Raw genomic sequence first — 20440 nt, 5'->3', positions numbered from 1 at the left:
AATCAAAACTAGTTGTAGGTCCTGTGTTGGCCAAATAAGGGATATTGTTTACATTTGACGCAGGCATTGTGGCTTTGATTTATGACTGTTATGGCATTGTTTCAAAAATAATTTCACTGGATGTTCGAGCCATGTGATCAGTTTCTGGTTACACAATCGGCTGGATGACAGAGAATATTCTGGAAGCGAGTGAAGGATTGTGGATAAAAAGACATGTGCAGTCTTTGTTTGGGAGTGATAACTTGGAAGAGACCAAATGTCGTAAGAAGATCTATATCCTTCAGAGAAGAAGAAGAAGATAGATTCTACATTGAGAATATTTCTTGGTCAAAGTTTTCTTAAACTCGATAGCATCTATTTTCAATTAAATAGTTAAAGGTGAAGCTCATTTAAAATTGATGTTCAGTTAAAATTAATTTCTAGTTTAAGAGTTAAAGTTCAGTTGAAAGTTGATGTTCAGTTAGAGTTAAAGTGTGGTAAAAAGTTAATGAGTTGCAGCTGTTTGAGTTGGTACCAGAAGTATTAAATAAAGAAATAGTTGAATTACTCTCCTTGTTTGTCTCATTAAACTGAAATGCTTGCAAGGTGTTTAAATTAAAAGCCAAGTAACACCCATATGTACTATCATGAGAAAGAAAGATGAAATAAAGTAAATAGAAAATTAATTGCAGGGGTAATGGGTTCCAGCCTGTCTTGTGGCAGGTACTTCAGAACACAGAGTTTGTTTGAGGAGAGCAAGCTAGTTTTCTATGAAAACAACAGTTTTTCTGTTTGGCAATAAGAAGAAAATATATCTCCAGATGCTTTTGGTGATGTGAGTGAGCTAAGTCTCTGTAATAGAGAACCAGACCGCAAATCAGGTGTGCTACTTGGTTGGTTAAAAAGAACTCTGGATAGTTATGCCACCCTGTCTGTCATGACACATGAAAGACTGTTTGCAGGCATACGCCTTGTTATTAAATGAGTCCAAGGGCTATGGATGGAATACAGCCACTGGTGAATGCGCATCTCTGAAGGGCCGAAACAATTGAGTGCAAAGTGGGAGATCCAACATAACAGAGGTCAACTTGGAAAGTCTGTGAGATTGCATATTTGTGCAGGGAGTAATCAAATGCTCTTGATGATGCATGAGGTATCTTTGTTGTATTGGCTATTTAAAGTAAAATTTACCTTTTTTATGTTAAATATCCTTCACCAGTTAATTAATTTATGAATTATGTTGATTTCAGCTAGTTTGTTATATTAAAAGTTATCTTTCAATTGTGACAATGAGGATTCCTTTCTTTTGAAAGTTATTGGTCTCTGCAGTCATCATAACACAGTTTCAATGCCCTCCATCACTAACAGTTCACAAATTGTAGGCCCCAACAGTCTCCTTTTCACCATTAGGAAGTAGGAACAGGAGTAGGCTATTCAACTCCTTGAGGTTGTCCCCACATTCAATGAGATCATGTCTGATCTGTGGCCTAATTCCATATACCTGCATTTGGCCCACATCCCTGAATAACTTAATTGTATCTGTGTCAGATTTAAAATTAGCAACTAATATGACATCAGCTGCCATTTGTGGAAGAGAATTCCAAACCTCTACAACCGTTTGTGTATAGGAGTGCTTCCTAACATTGCACCTAAATGGTTTGGCCCTAATTTTTAAACTATGCCCCCTTGTTCTAGAATCTCCAACCAGTGGAAATAGTTTATCTTCATTTATCCTGTCCTTTCCTGTAAATAGCGTGAAACCTTCAATCTGATCGCCTTTCAACCATCTAAATTTTAGAGAAAACGGGCCTAATTTGAATAAGCTTTCCTTATTACTTAACCTCTGAAGTCCAGGTATCATTCTTGCAAACGAATGTTGTACTCCTCCTAAGGCCAATATATCCTTCTTAAGGTATGGTGCCCAGATCTGCTCACAGTGTTCTAAGTGGGGTCCAACTAGGGTTTTGTATAGCTGCAGTATAACTTCTGAGCCCTTATACTCCAGATATAAAGGCCAGCATTCTATTAGCTTTCTCCATTGTTTTCTGCATCTGTTCGTAGCATTTCAAAGGTCTGTACCTATACCTCAAAGTCTCTTGGAACATCCACTGCGTTTAATGCCTGGGGCAGTGCATTGTTCTTCCAGCAGAGATAGAATTAGTGCTGGTGCTATAAGAGTGTTGATTTCCTGTGCGTGATGGGTTCAGGTGATATAGCATTGGGGCTTAGAGCTTTGTTCATGGTGGGTAAGTCAATGGCTTTGCTAAGCTCCCCCAAAGTAGGTTTAAAATCATAACAGGTAGGCCTTTTACATTGTGTTTTCAGCTTCTTCAGGGGCTATATTGCCCTTAGAGTAAAAACCCAAGGTAGTGCTTTACCTATTCCTCTAACTGTTTTTTGCAGTCATTATTGACCTCCCCTGTCTTTGTTTTCAAAAGCACTGTTTTCTTTGCTATGGGCCTGTTGCTTTTTACTCCCTTCAGACATTGTCCTAACATTCCCTTTATTGAAGGACATCTGTATATTCTGGCAAAGTTGCAACCAGTAGTCATTTGTGAACCAGCGAGCAGTCTGCTGAATTTTACTCCAACCAGCCCTTTGTGTAATTGGAATCTTCTTGCTTGGATCCCTCTTGCAACTAATGACAGGGAACTGTTTGACTTCAATGATAGGTTTCATCACAGTGATGTTAACCTTGAAATAGTTCCTTCTTTTTTGCTTCCCATACTAGGGACCCTAGTTCCCATTTTGAGCATGGTATTATAGATAGCTCCTCGAAGTATATTCAATTTTGCTATTGCATTCTGTGGGACTTTACTGGGGAGTGCCCATTCAACTGAGTCGAGGAGCTACTGGATTTTTCAGGATAGGCAGAATGGCTGACATCAACACAAGGAAGACGTTTCTGCTTTGAATGAGAAACTTCATGAGCTGCATTCTAATCCTTATGCACATCAGGGAATCACATGTATCGCAGTCAGTGCTGTGATAGCTGTGAGAATGCTGTTCAGAGTAAGGCTTAGTGATGATCAAGTCCAGCTGGTGCCAATTCCCTATTCTTAGATATCTCCAGGACACCCTGCAACATGGCTTGTTCTGAAAGAATTGTTAGTTACATGAAGCTTGTGGTAGCTGCAAAGCTCAAATATTCTCTGTACATTCTCATTTATCTTTCCCAAACCATGCCTCATTGATAAAGTCCCTATTCCATCAGGTCAGCCTAAGGATAATCTATATATGTTATATAACTTTGTTTATTTGTTTGCAAGCTCCCCTGATTTACTTGAGCCAATTTCAACCAGATTTGGTGGGATGATACCTTGGATTAAGGGGTTTGTTACTGGGGAGAGATTGAAGGGAGACTTTGCCCTCCTAGCATGGATGCTTGACTCCACCTGCAATGTGGCCCTATTGATATTATAATTCAAACATTCTTTAACCAATCTTAAGCATACATTTTAAGAAAGGATGTGTCATATTTACATCATAAATTGCTGACTTTCTTGCATGTTTCATTTGTTTTCTTTTTTTTATGATTTTACTTGTTTCATGCAATTTATGTTCTGTGACAGTACACTTGGTAAGGGAAATGACATGTGGCACACAGAACAAGGGAAGATAAAGATGCTAGAGTAAGAAGGGCAGAAGTTGACAGAAAGCAACAGAATGCAAGAACCACCAGTGTTGCAAATAAGAAACCAAGGTTCTTTAGGAAAATTTTAAACTCTGATCCTCAGCATAATTATGAGGCAGACCCAGAGTATGATATTGGCAATAGATCAGAGGTATTGTGGTGCAACAAAGTGGAAAAACAGCCACCATTAATGTGTTACACAAATGGCAAAGTACAATTGCCACCCTTAGGTGAGGCTCCCAAGGGAACATCAACAAAATAAAAACACGATTTGAAAAACAAAGTATCACAACTGAGCAGGATCACCAAGAAATCTCTATTTTGATTTAAGAGGGAAGAATTTCTAATGGGGTCCATTATTAAATATTTCATACTTCAACAAACATTAAAAATGCAGACATGATACTGAAAACAGAGACAGTAACACTATAGATGATACCTTTGACACTGATAATTGAACATTCATTAATAAAGATCAAGGCAATTGATGTGGATAATGAGAGTGGCATTAAGGATGTTGAGGATGATTAGCAGAAATTACGTAGCAGAAATTGTAAATTGTTATAGTCAAGCCAAGTAAGGCAAATGAATGTAAATTCACTGTGAAAAGAAACATTTATTGCCAAATAATGTTTTTGTGCATAATAATTTTGTGCAAATCTTGGTACTTTTGTTTTATATTTGTGATATTAAAATTATTAAAATGATTGTGATAGAAGGTAATTAAGTGAATTATTGAATAAAATCTATTGGATATTCAGTCTACATACTTATAAGGATAATATCTTAGCTTATTACTTAATAAAACATTATCATTACCTTATTTTTTAAATCTTACTTTTAATTTCCATCTCTATTTCCTGCATGTAGGAAAGGTAAGCTAATTTGTACAGGAATAATACCAGAAACAGTTATTTCAATCCCTTGAGGCTTGCCAACCATGCTAATTCAAAAATTGAGGTCATGACTGGGAGATCTATTAGAAAAAGTTTACTAATATGAAAATCAACCTAAAATGAAAATGCATTGTTGAAAAGTATTCAAAACTGGGATGATTACCTTATTTGATTTCTAGATAATGTATCAGTATTTTTCCATGTACTAAAAGCTGATTTGTATAGCTGTTGAACAATTTCATCTACCCAATGTAATGGCTTCAAGTGGCAACTTCCTCAAGCATTGGTATTAGAATTGGTGAGGGTGTTGCATAAACTGACCTCATCTAATAAGAGATTTGTTGGGCAATTTTTTTGTAGTGCATATATTCTGTCATTTTGATTCAGGAATTACATCTTTGTTCATATTGTCAGGGGACTATGACATCATCCTGTATTTCTTTTATAAAATATATACAAATAATCTCATTGCTAATTTCTAAAATAAAAAAAGGGTCTGAAGGTATGTCTGTCTGTGAGCCTCAATAAAGGAACTAAAATGGCAGTATCACATAAACGTGTTCCTTGTTATTTCTAAAGAAACACTAACAATCCTGTGGGCCGCAAAGACCAAATTCAAAGAGACCTATAAAAAGACCAATCTGCATTTTATAACCTAGGCCTGGCCAAGCACAGCCTATTCACCAGCTAGGAACCTTCTTTTCAAATCCTAATGATTGGAACATTTAATGATCTCAGGCACCCAGACAAAGGGATACATACCCTTTGTCAATACCAGAGCATAAGGGCCGGGAGTAATGTGACATGGACCCTGCTTGTGGAATCAGTAATATTGCACTGTAGAACTAAAAAGCTCAGCCTGCCATTTTTCAATCTACCAACAAGTAGCACTGAATAAAAGAACTCTGTCAGAATTGAAGTTCAGAATTGAGCTTCTGTACCATCATCCAAAAGACTGATTCATCTCCATGTGTCTATCTCCTTGTGTGAAGTCAACCCTTACTGAAAATGCATCGGGTTTAACCTGCAGACTACCGTGCAGGATACCTCATTGTACTCAAATCTAACAATTAGACTACAACAACTAAACTAAAAAAATTTGCTTGGCTAGATACCTAATGCTGGGCACTGATAATTGTCACAGTTTCCAAATTTTTGTTTGGTTTTAATTTCACTGACTCCACAATATATTTTATTTTAGCATAAAATATTGGCTCAGAACTTCTGTGGGGTGGCAATTACTATTAAGTTGCCCCTCTGCTCCTTTTTACTTATCCAAGTCTGGGGGCTGCACATTTCTTTGCCAGACATGTGACCTGGGTCTGGTGAGAAATGTGCAACTCTAGACTGCAGTGCTGCAGCTCCCAGAGACCTTTCTGTGCAGACGATGGGGAAGCAATGGCCTCAAGTTATTATCGCAAGACTGTCAACCCAGAAACTCAGCTAGTATTCTGGGGACTTGGATCTGAATCCTGCTATGGCAGATGGTGGAATTTGAATTCAATTTTAAAAAATCTGGAATTAAGAATCTACTGATGACCATGAAACAATCGTTGAATGTCAGAAAAACCTATCTAGTTCACTAATGTCATTTAGGGAAGGAAATCCATCATCCTTATCTGGTCTAACCTATATGTGACTACAGCAATGCGGTTGACTTTCAATTGCTCTCTAGCAACTAGGAATAGGTAATAAATGTTAGCCAGCCAGTGATGCCCATGTCCCACGAATGAATGAAAAAAATGTTTCGGCAAGATAATCAAGCCTTAACCTCCTTTTACAGCACTAGCTGCCATAAACCAAGTAAGTTTAAAGGTTTAAGCAAGATTGACAGGAGAAACAGTAATTGTATAAGGAAATGGGTAGATTGGGTTGGGTGAGAGTATGGGAGTTCACGTGGTTGGTGGGGTGGTATGGGGAGGTGGGGCAGGTCAGTCAGGGGGTTGAAAGGATATTTGAGGGAAGGGTGTCAATACCATAGATACCATGAGGTTTTAATCCTTCTAACCTTGCCTGGGCAATTATTTTGTTGGAGTTGAGCTCCAATGTCTCCAATTTAAATAGGTGTTTCAAATGGTTCCAAGTGCAGAAAAATTTTAACTTCCTGAGCAATTCCTTTGCAGTCCTTGCATGGGTACTTCCAGGGGTTGCAGACCCTCTGAGAATGTAAAATCTGAGCAATTATGTTAATATTTTACTGAAAGATACTTATACATTTCCACAATAATTTAGCAACAAATAGAATTCATTCCTACCTGCATGTAAGTCTCTGCTTTACCAGTGCAGTGAAAATCTCCAAGAAGAGCTCATGATGAGGATGACAACTAAATTTTCTTTCATTCTTATAATTGACACTAGTGAAGAATATAAAGAAAAAATTAAAAGGCATAACTCTCTATCAGCATATTTTATATGATGCAAAACCATAACTTTTTGTTTACACATTTGTCATTTTCAAACTTTACATTGGTCCTGCCACTTTTAAAGTATGCTACACAAAGCTGAAGTAGCAAATGCATTATCCGCTTCAGTATAGTAGGTGATGAATTTTGAAATACAGGCTGGAATTCTCCAATCTTGTCCTCCCAAGTTTATACAAGCTTATACAAGTTTAAAGCCTTGGAAACTGTATTCTTTATTGAACATTCTCTCAATCTGTCCTAACACCTTTGGAGATCTATGCACATATACATCCAGGTGCCTCTGCTCCTGCATTTCCTTTAGAATTGTATCTTTTTTTATTGTCCCTCCACATGCTTTCTATCAAAATGAATCACTTCACATTTCTCTGCATTGAACCTCATCTGTCCCTTGTCCATCTATTGCACAAACTTGTCAATGTCCTTTTGACATTCTACACTATCCTCCACACATTTCACAATACTTTCAAGTTTCGTATCATCTGCAAATTTTGAAATTGAGCCCAGAACACCAAAGGTTAAGATCATTTACGTCAGAAAGAGTGAGGATCCCATCACAGATACCTGGGGATGTCCATTTAAAACCTTCCTTCAGTCTAAAACATATCCATTAACCACTGCTATGTTTGCTGTCATGCTGTCACTTCTATATTCATGTTGCTACGGCCCTTTTATTACATAGCACTCGAGTTGGTGCTAGTTCATAATTTCCTCTCCTTGCATGTTCTATCTGTCTTTGAAATGCGCTTTTGAAGAAGGGTGCATTTCTTTTTATTTTATTGCACCAGGTGCAGCAAACCTGGAGGAGCTTCTGTCAGGACTTCAGGTCAATATTAGAACTCTTAGATGAAACCTTCAGATTGTCTTTTGAGAGCTTTTTTAGATTGCACCCCGAACTAGAGCTATCCACAAAAGATTCGCTTTGGCAAGGGAGTGATAGACATTCTGGCTACATGCCCAGCCATCTTAGTTGTGACTATCTCAATATTTTGTGGATACTTGGCATTTTAGTTTGGGTGAGTATTTCAGTATCTGGTATTTTGTCATGCCATCTAATCTTCAGAAGCTTCCAAAGGCAGTTCAAGTGAAAATTAAGCTTCTTGATATAAGCCCAAGTAGACAGCTCAAGCTTTGCATGCATAGAACACAGTGGCAGGGTTATTGTTCTATCGAATTGCTGTTTCGTTAGGCAGACTTACTTCTCTTTATTCCCAGGCTAATGTTTGAAATATTCCGAAGGTTACTCATGCTATGACAATTGTTGTATATGTTTCATCATCAGTATAGACAGCTCAAGAATAGGATTTAAGTGAACATATTCACTGATGAGGGAAAGTCAGTGTGGCATGGTGGTACAGTGGTTAGCACTGCTGTTTCAGTAGTGACCAAAGCTCAGTTCCAACCTTGGTTGACTGGCTATGTGGAGTTTGTACATTCTCTCCATGTCTGTGTGGGATTCCTCTGGGTGCTCCAGTTTCCTCCTACAGTTCAAAAGATATGCAGGTTAGATGGATTGGCCAAGCTAAAGTGCCCTTAGAGTCTTAAGACATGTAGGTGAGGGGAGTTGGCAAGGTAAATATGTGGAGTTAAGTGGTTAGGGTCTGGGTTGGATAATCTATCAGAGGGTTGGTGCAGACTCGATGGGCTGACTGGCCTTCTTCTGTACTGTAGGAATTCTATGAGTTTCAGAAAAAGTTTCTATGAGTTTCAGAAAAAGAGGAACCACTAATATGATATTTGCAGTTAAACACCTCCAGCAAAATGCCAAGAACAGAACATAGACCTCTGCAAGCATATGTTGACCAATCAAGCCTTGTACACTATCAGCTATGACGGCCTTTGGAAGGTAATGGAGAAATTTGGCTACCTTGAAAAATTCATCATGATGGTTCAATAGTTCCATAGTGACATGCTTGTGTGTGTCTTGGATAACGGTGAATCTCCTGACTCATTGCCACTCACTGATGGTATTAAACTTGCTGCATAGTAGCAGCACATCTGCATCCCGCCCAAGTTTATCTCACTGCCATTGTTTGGTACTTTATTTTTCCTGTTCTTTTAAGTTCTTTTGCTCTCTGTTCCACTTGTTGATCCTGTTCTATTTCCCTCCATTCCAGCTTTATGTTACAATTATTCTTCCTGGCAATATTTGACTTCCCACTAGTCACTGATACATTCCCTTTGTTGCACCTTTATCTTTTCTGTGAACCTTCATTTTTCACATTTTTGACAGCTATTTTGTATTGCTCTGTGGTCTGCAGCCCTTCACGCTCCTCATCTAGCTTCTATTCATTAACTGTCTCAGAAAGTTTTCCTTGTCCTTTTATCATCTAAGGCAGTCATTGACTGAATCGTAGATAATCTATCGGAGGGTCAGTGCAGACTTGATGGGCCAACTGGCATTCTTCTGTACTGTAGGAATTCTATGAGTTTCAGAAAGATAGGACATTCACAATGTTTTTCTCCACCATTCTCTCTAATGCTTTCCACGATGATGATCTGGCATAAAAATGAGATAGACGGGAAGCTGCTAAATCTGAAATAACTCCAGGGTCCAAAGACCAAAGTTTCCAAGGACATTCTTAATGATTTCCTGTTGCTGATGAATGTGCATTAGTTTCCAGTTCAGATCTGACTAGGCAATATAGCATGGATTTGTTCTCCAACGCATATGACAACTTTGGCTTTACAATCCGCACAAAGAAAACTGAAGTAATGTATCAGCCTGCTCCAGAAAAGGCCAATCTTGAATTTAAGGTTCAGTCAATGATCAACTTAGATGATAAGAGGGCAAGGACAGAGGCAGTTTGGAACTGAGGCAGTTAGCGAATAGAAGCTAGGTGAGGAGCGTGAAGGGCAGCAGACCACAAAGCAATACAAAATCCCAAACTTGGAAATATGAGGATTTGCAGAAAAGATAAAGGTGCAGCAAGGGAATGTCTCAGTGACTAGTGGGAAGTCTGAAAGAATAATTGTTGACAGAAAGCTGGAGTGGACAGAAATAGAACAAGATCAACAAGTAGAACAGAAAGCAAAAGAACTTATAAGAATAGGAAAAATGAAATACAAAACAATGGTAATGAGATAAAGATGGACAAGATACAGACAACTGAAAAATGAGACATGCAAGAAAATCAGGGCAGTAAAACAATATCAAAATTATTCCATATGGTACAAGCTTTTCAAAATGCATCCAGGTTTCCTAGATCAGCACCAGCAAACATAACTGTGTGAAATTTTGCTTATAAATAATTTGTTTATAAATAATTTGGACATTGCCATAAGGATCACAACCTTAAAATTTGCTAACACTTTTGTTGGAGCTTTGGAAAAGTGAGGCAGAATATAAACGATATCAGATTGACACTATAGCAACTCATATGAATGAGCAAGTAATTTAATGTGATTGGTGTAAATATAATGTAATAGAAGCCAGAGGAGGAACTAGAAATAGGCTGCTGTGCTCAATCAAAAGTATTGAACGATGTGAATGAACAGCCTACTAATAAATTAAACACAATTCCCAATAAATATGTTTGCAGGTGGATGCACCATAGAGTCATAAAATATGCCAGATGTAATAAATTTGTGCAACACATTGGTTATGCCATACTTAGAATACTGGATGTAATTTGAGGAACACAAATAAACAAAGCCATAGAAAGGATGAACTATTTGTTCACCTTGATGATACTCAGGGATGGGAAAGTATAGTTAGGACTTAAGCTAGTAACAGTTTCAGACTGGAGAAGACCATTAGTCATCTAACCCATCTATCCATCGTATTCCCTTGGCGCATTCCTAATGTCAATGAATGGGATTCATTCAGAGTTAAGAACATGTTCAATTCCTTCTCAAGTTCAGGGAAGAAAGAAATTGATGGACAGCAAAAATAGCACAAGGAAATAAGTGTGCAAGAAACATAAAAATAAGTAAAAAGAACATACCAAAAGTAAACCTGGGTCTCTTACTGACAGAATTAGGAGAAATGATAAGGTGGAGTAAGGAAATGACAAAGACATTAAACAAATATTTTCTGTACTGTACTTCAAAAACTTTCACAATTGTAGCTCAAAATTATCTCAAAATAGAGAGGAACGAAGGAACTGCTGAGAAACAGGATTTTAACAAATTAAGGTTAGTAAATAAATAGTACTCGAGAAATTAATGGGACTGAAAGTCACCAAATCTCCTGAATCTGATGGCCTACCCTCAGAGTTTAAACAGATGGCTGCTGCTACAATCTCAGCTAATGTTAATTCTGGACAAGAGTGAAACCTGGGTTAATAGATCCTAACATTGTTTTTTTTAGAAACCTTGGAGGAACATTATTGAACAATTTGGGATTCCTCTCGGGGGTTACTGAGCAATGGCACTTATGGGCAGTGAGGCTGTAACTGAAAGCTCTGTTGCTTTGTTCTATAAGTGAGATCTTGCAAACTTCCTTTGTCTCATCTATGCTATGCAAGGCTGTTATTGAAGTTAGTAGATTTAAAAGTATTGAAAAGTCTTGGAGTTTTTACTCAGTTGTCTGAAAAGGCATTTTGACAAGATAAGAGTTAAAATAGAAAGAACTGAAACTCGTACTTTAAATTATTCCTTTGCTTTCTTTCTTTCACAAAAAACACATATTTCTGTTGTTTTCGTTTAGGTTTTTGGTCTCTGCAGCCCACACAGTCATTAACATATCTCTGTAGATAACCAGGTGTCAGCTTCTCGACTGCCAGAAAGTTCCTTTTGTTTGAAATTCACAGTCAGGTATCGCTTCAGAGATTTTAAAGCCTTTGTCCAGTTTATGATATTTCAAGCATTAACCATTTATTTAACTATAATTTTATGAATATATGGAGTGTGAGGTCTAAGCCCCCTAACAAAAATAACAAACAATATCTACAAGATGGATGCAGGTAAGGGAAATACTAAAGGATTGAAAATAGAACTTGGAATAAGAACAGGCCAAAGAGGGAATTTAAACAATATTGGAAAGAGGCTACTTATAACTTGAGCCAGACAATCCCAACATTAAAAGATGCATACACCAAAACTGGCAGCTCAAGTCTGATCAACCTGTCACCAGAATCCAGAGAATTACTGGTTGCAAAGTCAGTGTAGGAAGGAGAGGGTGTGGTGGGGGGAACAAATGATACCATTAAATCAGGTTAAGTCCCTAGGAGTGATACAGGGCGAATCGATATATGAATTGGGCTCACATGGGTACATAACAAATGAAAGCGTTGGTATTTGGTTATTTCTATGGATGTGTCTTGCGTGGAATCACAATATTGTGTTGTGTGCACCCACAATACCCTAAGGCCACTAGGCAATAACTTCACTGTAAAAATCTTGGTGGGACCTCTGAAGAAGGCCTTTCAAGCAGTCCAGTCATCCTCAACTTTGTGGTGCTTTCTAATCAATCGAAATAACTATCTCTACAGGAATTGAGTTGCCTGAACAAAAATACATTCTGCCTCTGAGTTTCAGGTCATTCTGGGAAATTTTCCCTGGCAGGCAGACCCCTAATGAAAATGGCCTTCAGTGCTTGGCAGGATAATAAGCTGTGCAAAGATACACATTTGAGAAGGCTGTGTAGGAGACAATCAAGAAACCATAATAATCATCAAGGACTTTGTAACCTGTAGTCAACAAGTAACCAGCAATGGAAGAAATATGATGTATCTGGTCACTAAAGTGGCTAAAAGATTAGAGGACTTGGCCAGGGGCAGCACCACAACAAACTACAGCTGATGGCTGAGGCAACCATTTTGATCATCAGCACTTGTTGATATCAAAAGGCAATGATTATGCATGCCATGCAATTGATAACAATATCAAATGGAATTCTGCCCCAGTCCCAACCATTCTGATAACACTCTCTGGTGTATACAGGAAAATCTAATAATTGAGAAATTAAGAGCCCAGATTCAACCATACAAGATCAATCACAAGAGACTAGACTATTTTAGATGCAACGTTCATGAGGATCCAGCAGAATCCCTGGGTGACTTCACTGGCTGAGCATTCCTAGGTTGGCTCCCTGGGCCAGTGGTACAGGCATGGGACTGAAATAGTGCAAGCATTAAATTTGAAATCGCCATATGATCATTTATTGGGTCAAAGTAATTAGGTTATCTGGAACAATACGGCCACAGAAACTCTATCTTGGGAAGTACATTTTCCTTTAAAGGTGGGTGGAGAGCAATGTAACTATGAGTACTGTAACCATTGATTCAGAAAGAAAGATTCTCCTTTGCCTGCATACTTGAATAAACCAGCTTGACTTTACTCTCTCTAGACTGCATGGTGACTGAATATCCCAAACAATAACGGATATTTCCCCTTGCTAGGCAGCCCAGGACTTGAGAACAGAGTCTTATAATAGAGGTATGGCCTTTTAGGACTGAGATAAAAGAGAAATTTCTTCATTCAGTGTGTTGTGAGTCTCAGGAATTTTCTACTCCTGAGGCATATAACAGAGATCTCGGGCAGGATTTTACGGCCTCACTCAAGTGAGGCCTGGAAATCGTGCCCGAGGTCAATGGACGTTTCCATTGTCCGCCCTTCACCGCTACAATTCCGTGGTGGCGGGCACACACGCAGAGTGGTAGAATTCTGGTGCAACTGGTTTTTTTTGATACTCGGAATCGGGGTTATGGTAATAATTTCCAAAAGTGAGGGTAAGATAAAAAATCTACCATGTTCATATTGAATAGTGGAACCAACTAAATGGCTTCCTCTTATTTCTTAGGTTCAATACCTAAAAGTTTCAAGTTCCACAGCCTCAGTTGACTGTTGCTGCTGTTCTCCATATCGGATTCCGTCATTTTGTTTCCCTTGAACAAAATATTGCTGATGTGATTTAGATATAATTCCACGTCCTTTGTCAAAATTGAGGGCCGGCAACTAAACAAACACAAATGAAACAATATAGATCTGTTATTTTATATCATATAAGTAGAGACTTGTATTCAATTTTTGTCACCACCAAACATTAATTCCTAGATTTAGAGAAAAAAGACATACACTGACAATTTATACTATCAGGTCAACTATAATTCCCAGAATTTATAAAATGATAACTTAAATGCTACAAAATCAATCAGTTTCAAAATTATAAACATTCTGAGTACCAAGGTTTCACCAACAATCTATTAGTCAACTTTGCTGAAGGCATGTAATTCTGGATCATTTACCCTTCTCCTAACATCCAGTAATGCAACAAAATGGCAAGCCTGGGAGTAGGTTACCAATTCTTTAAATTCATTCATGCAATGTAGGCATCACTGGCAAGGCCAGCAATCATTCTTCACTGCCCTTGAAAAGGTGCTTGCTCACCATTTTGAACTACTGCAGTCCTTGTTTGGGAAACCAAGAGGGTGTTCTAGGATTTTAACTCCTTGACAAATAAGGAAAGTGAAATATTACCAAGTCATAAAGGTGTGTGACTATTGGAGGAACATTTACAGGTGGTGTGTTCTCATGTGCCTAATAGACAGCCTTGGCAGGTTCATACAGTGCATCTTGTAAATGATACACAATGTTGCCTGTGTGTTGATGGGGGAGGGAGTTAATGTTTAAGATAGTGGATTGAATACTGATCAAGTGGACTGCTTTGTCCTGGGTTGTGTCAAGCTTCTTGAATGTTGTTGATGCTTCATCCATCCAGGAAATCTTGCATCCCATGCCATGCAGATAATAAACAGGCTTTGGTGAATTATGCATGACAGAATTCTCAGTCTTTGACTTGTTCTTGTAGCCACAGTATTTATTTGCTGAATCAATTAAGTTTCCCCTTAATGTTGACATCTAAACTGTTGATGGTGAGGTTTCAACAATGGTAATGCCATTAGGTATCATGGGGACTTGATAGATTCTCTCTTGTTACACAGTCATTCACATTAGTCAGCAGATTATGCCAAGTAAGGTTTCACTTGAAAGCACTATCAATGACACCTTCTAACACTTAGTTCATAATTGAGAGTAGATTGGCAAGGTATTAACTAGGTTGGATTTGTCCTGCACATTGTAGACAGAATATACTGGGCAATTTTCCACATCATAAGGTAGATTCAATATTATGGCTGCACTGGAACAGGTCAGCTGGTGACACACCTGTTCTGGGGCACAAATCTCCAGTTCTAATGCCAGAATGTAGTCAGGGCCCTTTCTTCTAACTGGTGCAATCAGACATTACTTGAAAACATGTGGAATGAATTGAATCAGCTGAAGACTGGCATCTGTGATGTCAAGAAATTCAGGATGAGGTCAAGATAGAACATCTCCTCAGCACTTATAACTGAAAGTGGTTGTAAAAGTCTCAGCCTTGTCTTTTAAACTAGTGTACTAGACTCTGACATTATTCACAAAGAGGATGTTGTGAAGCTTACTCCTCTCCTTAAGTGTTTAATTGTCATACCACCATTCATGACTGGTTGTGGCAAGACTGCTGAGCCTTGATCTGATCATTACTTATAGGATCATTTGGCTTCACCTTTCAGTTCCTCCCATTTCACTCAGGATTGCCATAATGTTGGTTGATCACCCTTATCCATCTCCTCCTGTCAGTCACTCCCTCTTTTTCCAAACCCACTGTATTTAAGTCTTTTGCCACTGAGTCCAACCAATGAGGGGGAAGAGACATCCTAAAAACATGTATTGTGTTTCACACATTTTGGTATACTTTCACTATTTTCCACAGAAAGGATTTGGAAAAGAGTCAGATTTGGGGTTTTAAAGCTAAATGTATTCATATAGAGACAATAGGTGGTTAAATTGTAAACAGAATAGGCACTGATGTTACTGAATGAAAGTAATAAACAATTAATGATGTCTCAAAATGCTTTATGGCTATAAATTATTGTATCTGTTTGGATACACGACACTTTGACAGGAAAGGCTGTCCTTTAAGAGTATTTCAGAATTAAAAATATTATACTATTCAGTAAACACACTGATCCACTTTTAGTTATCCTCTAATCCAATTTTGAAGAGTTGTATACTAATGAAGTGTAGAATAGTTAAACAAAATGATGTACAAAACAATGCTATTAGCATCTTGCTAATAATGCGTTACCAGAAGATTCATGCTTTGTTTTTTCATTCTCTCTGTCCTGGTGAGAAATATTCTCTCATTCAAAGTAAAATACATTTAATATATGATGTACAGCATTCCTATTTCCAACTTGCTATTATATTACTGATGATTATACCTGTTGCTTGCTTGCAGGTACATTCAAGAGATTGAGTAGCCGCTTTAGATCTGAATATTCTCTAAAATGAAAAAAATGGTAGTAGTTGAAACTGTAATTAATAATTAAAATTCAGCAAGCCTTTTTACTCTATTAATGCCGAATATCAAATATAGCACTTTTATTTTTTCTGTTACTATAAAAAATTGCATTTAACAAGCACATTTTATGATGAAGTACTTTTGAAGTGCAGTCACTCTGTAATGTAGGAAGATATTTTAACCTTTAGTGTACATTTTGAATCATATTTTCCTGCAGTTGCTGAAATTGCAAAGGGTGACAATAAACATGAACATTGTAAACAGCGTGTAAATGTTGGGATAAAGACAGAAAATGCTGGAAATACTCAACTTTTCCGGTCAAGATTTTTCATTAGAAAATGTTCTAATGAAAACATTGGCCGGGACTTTCCAGCTCTTCCAGCTGGTAGGATCTTCCAGTCCTGCTGAAGCTAACCCTTTGCAGCAGGCTCCCCAGCAGCACAGTTAGTCAGCAATACAAATGGCCATTGACTTCTGTGGCACTGGAAGATCCCGTCAACAGCAAGACACCTCCACCATTGGAAACCCCAGCCATGGGGATGGGTGGAAAATCATGGCCATTAATTATGTTTCTCCCTCCTCAGATATTGCTTGACCTGCTGAGTATTCTGTTTTGATTTCATATTTCCAGCATGTGGAATATTTTGCTTTTATGAAAGTTGGGAAGTTGGTGAGAATGGGAATTCTCTAAATACTGGTTGTGTAGTCCCATATTAAAACTTGGGTCAACATTTTGCATTTAATTTAGAACTTGAAAAACTGTAAAAGACAATGCAATTAGTCAACACTTAACAGAAATGCTAGCTGGTTGCAGTGAACTGTCATTCAGCTGTAAACGATTGCCTGAATAGGTGATAATTTCTGTGAGCAGAGAGTAACTTGGTTATGGCTCAAAAAGGTGTATAAAAATAATCAATATATTTTACAGGATGGGTGCATATAGATTGTGAAAGTTGAGAATTTGCTATAGAGGGGAAGGAGATGTTTATTTACAGTAAGAAGTCTCACAACAGCAGGTTAAAGTCCAGCAAGTTTATTTGATAGCACGAGCTTTCGGAGTGCTGCTCCTTCATCAGGCACCTTCTTACTTTGCCCACCCCAGTCCAAAGTTGCATCTCCACATCTACAATACATGTTGTCATTTGTGTTTCAAATAAGTATTTAAACCATCTATAACTTAAATTAGATGGCAAAATTACCTCCTTCCATATGCTATAATGGCTTGATGAGTCTGATAAATTAGTAAATAAAACAAGGTTAGATAGGGATGCCAGTATGTGCTGCACCTGCAGCCTGTGGAAGTTTGTTTTGACTTCAACAACTACATGCAAAGTAAGTGTTGACATCTCCAGCAATATCAACTCCAAGTTGTTGGGAAGATCACCGATAGTTTGGTGCTACTCAGTGATACGATTGCCAAGCAGGACAGGAGGGTGGACACCTGCCTCATCAGCCTGGACCACGAAAAGCCATTTGACAGAATATTGCATATTTACATGATGGATGTGCTGTCCAATATGGGGTTTGGAAAGGGAATGCACAATTGGATCTGATTGCTCTATACAAATATCAGGAGTACAGTTTCAATCAATGGGTGGGAATCAGAAAGCTTTCAGATCAAATCTTGTGTCCGGCAGGGCTGCCCTCCCTCCTCTGTCCTGCTTGTATGTTGAATAGAATATTTTGCCAAGTCCACCAGGAAGGGTCCAGACATAAGGGGCGATGACAATTCCAGGAAATGGAGACTCAGGTCAAAGTCTCCTTATACATGGACGACATTGACATCTTCTGCTCAGATCTGATGTTGGTGCACGGGCCCTTGAATGCCAGTGACTAGTCAAACTTGGCCTCGGAAGCCAAGGTAAACTATGGCAAGCGCAAGGCCTTGTTCTTTGGGAACTTGACTGACTAATCCTTTGTCCCCTTCACCATCAAGTCAGACTTCCTAAAGGTGCTGGGATTATGGTTTAGAGTGACTGGAGCTTGCCCCAAAAACTGGGAGACTGTATTGCCAAGGTAAAGCAGAAATTGGGCACATGTGAGAGCAATACTCCCCTTCATTGCAGGCAAAAACCTGGTCATCAGGTGAGAGATACTCTCAGGGTTGGTGTACATGGAGCAGCTCTGGTTCATACTATGATCCTGCACCACAAGTCACTCGAGCTATCTTCAAGCTCATCTGGAGATCCAAGATGGACCATGTCCAAGCACAAATCTCTAGAAAAGGGAGGAAAAAATGTACCCAATGGCGCCCTCATCCTGATGGCTATCTTTGTTTGCCCCTGTCTCAAGCTTATATAGATCTTCGGTACGCAAACACCAAGTGTCACAATGTACTAAGGTTCTACTTATCCCTGGTGTTGTGAAGGATGGATTTGGCCTCAGTGCCATGGAACTCTCCAAGTAGTTAGAAATTCGGTATCACCTGTCCATCATGGAAAAATGTGTTCAGGAAAACAGCTTTGGTCTGCATGTAATGTCCTCAAGGCCCTGAGGGGAAAGAAGATGGTGGATCCTGATGGATGGTTCCCTGAGCAGACTTCCGAATCATTTGGCAGAACAGCTCACCACTAAGACTTTCAAGCAAGCACCTAGATTGGCTGCTGGTGAGAAAGATCCTCCCCATCAGATTCCTTACGCAAGCCTGCGGCAACTGCACCATCACGCACTGCCCTCAAAGTGACTGCAAAGGTAAAGAAACAGTAACACACCTCGTTGTGGAATGTAACTTTGCAAAGCAGATCTGGGGAGAGAGTATCACAAGTAGGGTTACATTAACACTGCAATAAACTTGCTGTGAAAATCCCCAAAGACTCTCATTGTGAATGTGCAGTCATGTTTAATAGGAATGCTCAGCTACCTGTCACCCTCTGGGTTAAGTGAGAAAAGATCTGGCAAAAGGAGTATAATAAGGGAAAATGTGAAACTATCCATTTTGGCAATAAGAACAAAAAAGAAATCTATTATTAAAATAGTGAGAGATTATTTTGCATGCAGGTACAGCAAGTAATTAAGAAGTTTAATAGAATATTATTGTTTATTGTGTAGAGAATTGAATGTAATGGTAGTGAGTTTATCCTTCAGTTACGTAGGGCACTGATGAAACCATATCTGGAGTATTAAGTACTGTATTGGTCTCCTTAATCAAGGAAGAATGTAAATGTGTTGGATGCAGCTCAGAAAAAGTTTACTGGAATAAGCAAGTTGCCTTATGAGGAAAGGTTGGACTTTTTAACCATTCGAGTTCGGAAGAGTAAGAGATGACTAAATTGAAACGTACAAGATCCTGAGGATTATTGAGAGGGTGGATGTGGAGAGGATGTTTCAACTAGTAGGAAAATGGAGAACAAGAGGGTCACTGTTTATAAACAGGAGATCATCTATTTACATCAGAGATGAGAATTCTTTTCACTCAGAGAATCGTGAGTCTTAGATGATCATAGAATCATACAGTGTAGAAGAGGTCTTTCAGCCCATCGGGTCTGCACCAACATTTGAAACACCTGGCCTCCCATCCAATCCCATTTAACTGCACTTGGTTTATAGCCTTGAATGTTGTGATGTGCCAAGTGCTCATCTTTGGAACACTCTTCCTCAAAAGGGAAGCAGAGAATTGGAATATTTTTAAGGCAGAGGTAGGTAGATTCTTAATAAGGAAAGAGGTGAAAGGTTATAGGGAGCAGGTGGGAGTGTGAAGTTCAGCTTACAATCAGATCAGCCATGATCTTATTGAATGGCGGAGCAGGCTCAAGAGGCCTACTCTTGCTTCTAATTCATATGTTCAAATGTAAGTAATGAACTTGGTATCCAATGTGCAGACTGAGCGAAAGTTGAGGGCTGGAGACTGCATTTTTGCCTTCTATATGGAGGGAGACTATGAAATGGGAATTAAGATTGCTCACTTGTATCAGATACAAGGAGGAGTGGAGAATCAGTCTGCAGGCAATATTGCCTAGGGATGTGGTAGCTCAGATTTGCCACATTCTCCATCAGGATGTCATGCCACATGGACTTGGTGGGAATGCAATGCTGATTGCTTTGAATGTTATCACTGTACTCAACTTTTTACCAACAGATCCTTTTAGGGCTCCATTGGAGATCTTTGCAGAATCTCACAATGGGCTACATACAAATGCATAAGGGAGATGACAGATGCCCTTTTCAGAAAATCTCATCATTACATGCAGTTCCACATGGATGTAGTGTTGGGTTCCATCAATTACAC

The 20440-nt window shown here is 38.7% G+C and overlaps 1 protein-coding gene across 1 annotated transcript in view; it reads right to left on the bottom strand.

The window, feature by feature from the left end:
- Nucleotides 1-20440, bottom strand: part of nek10 (NIMA-related kinase 10) — a 265380-nt gene that overhangs the window by 209680 nt on the left and 35260 nt on the right. Inside the window, exons 3-5 of the mRNA XM_080206316.1 lie at nt 16136-16196; nt 13684-13829; nt 6765-6863 (exon numbers count right to left, since the gene is read on the bottom strand). Coding sequence (XP_080062442.1) covers nt 6765-6863; nt 13684-13829; nt 16136-16196 — 306 coding nt within the window. The remainder of the gene's footprint in view (nt 1-6764; nt 6864-13683; nt 13830-16135; nt 16197-20440) is intronic.

This window comes from Carcharhinus amblyrhynchos, chromosome 2 (assembly GCF_965287045.1).
Source record: "Carcharhinus amblyrhynchos chromosome 2, sCarAmb.v2.hapA, whole genome shotgun sequence".
NCBI classification, from domain to species: Eukaryota; Metazoa; Chordata; class Chondrichthyes; order Carcharhiniformes; family Carcharhinidae; genus Carcharhinus; species Carcharhinus amblyrhynchos.
Note: the sequence above shows the minus strand (reverse complement) of the source record. Positions and strands in the feature narration are given on the sequence as shown.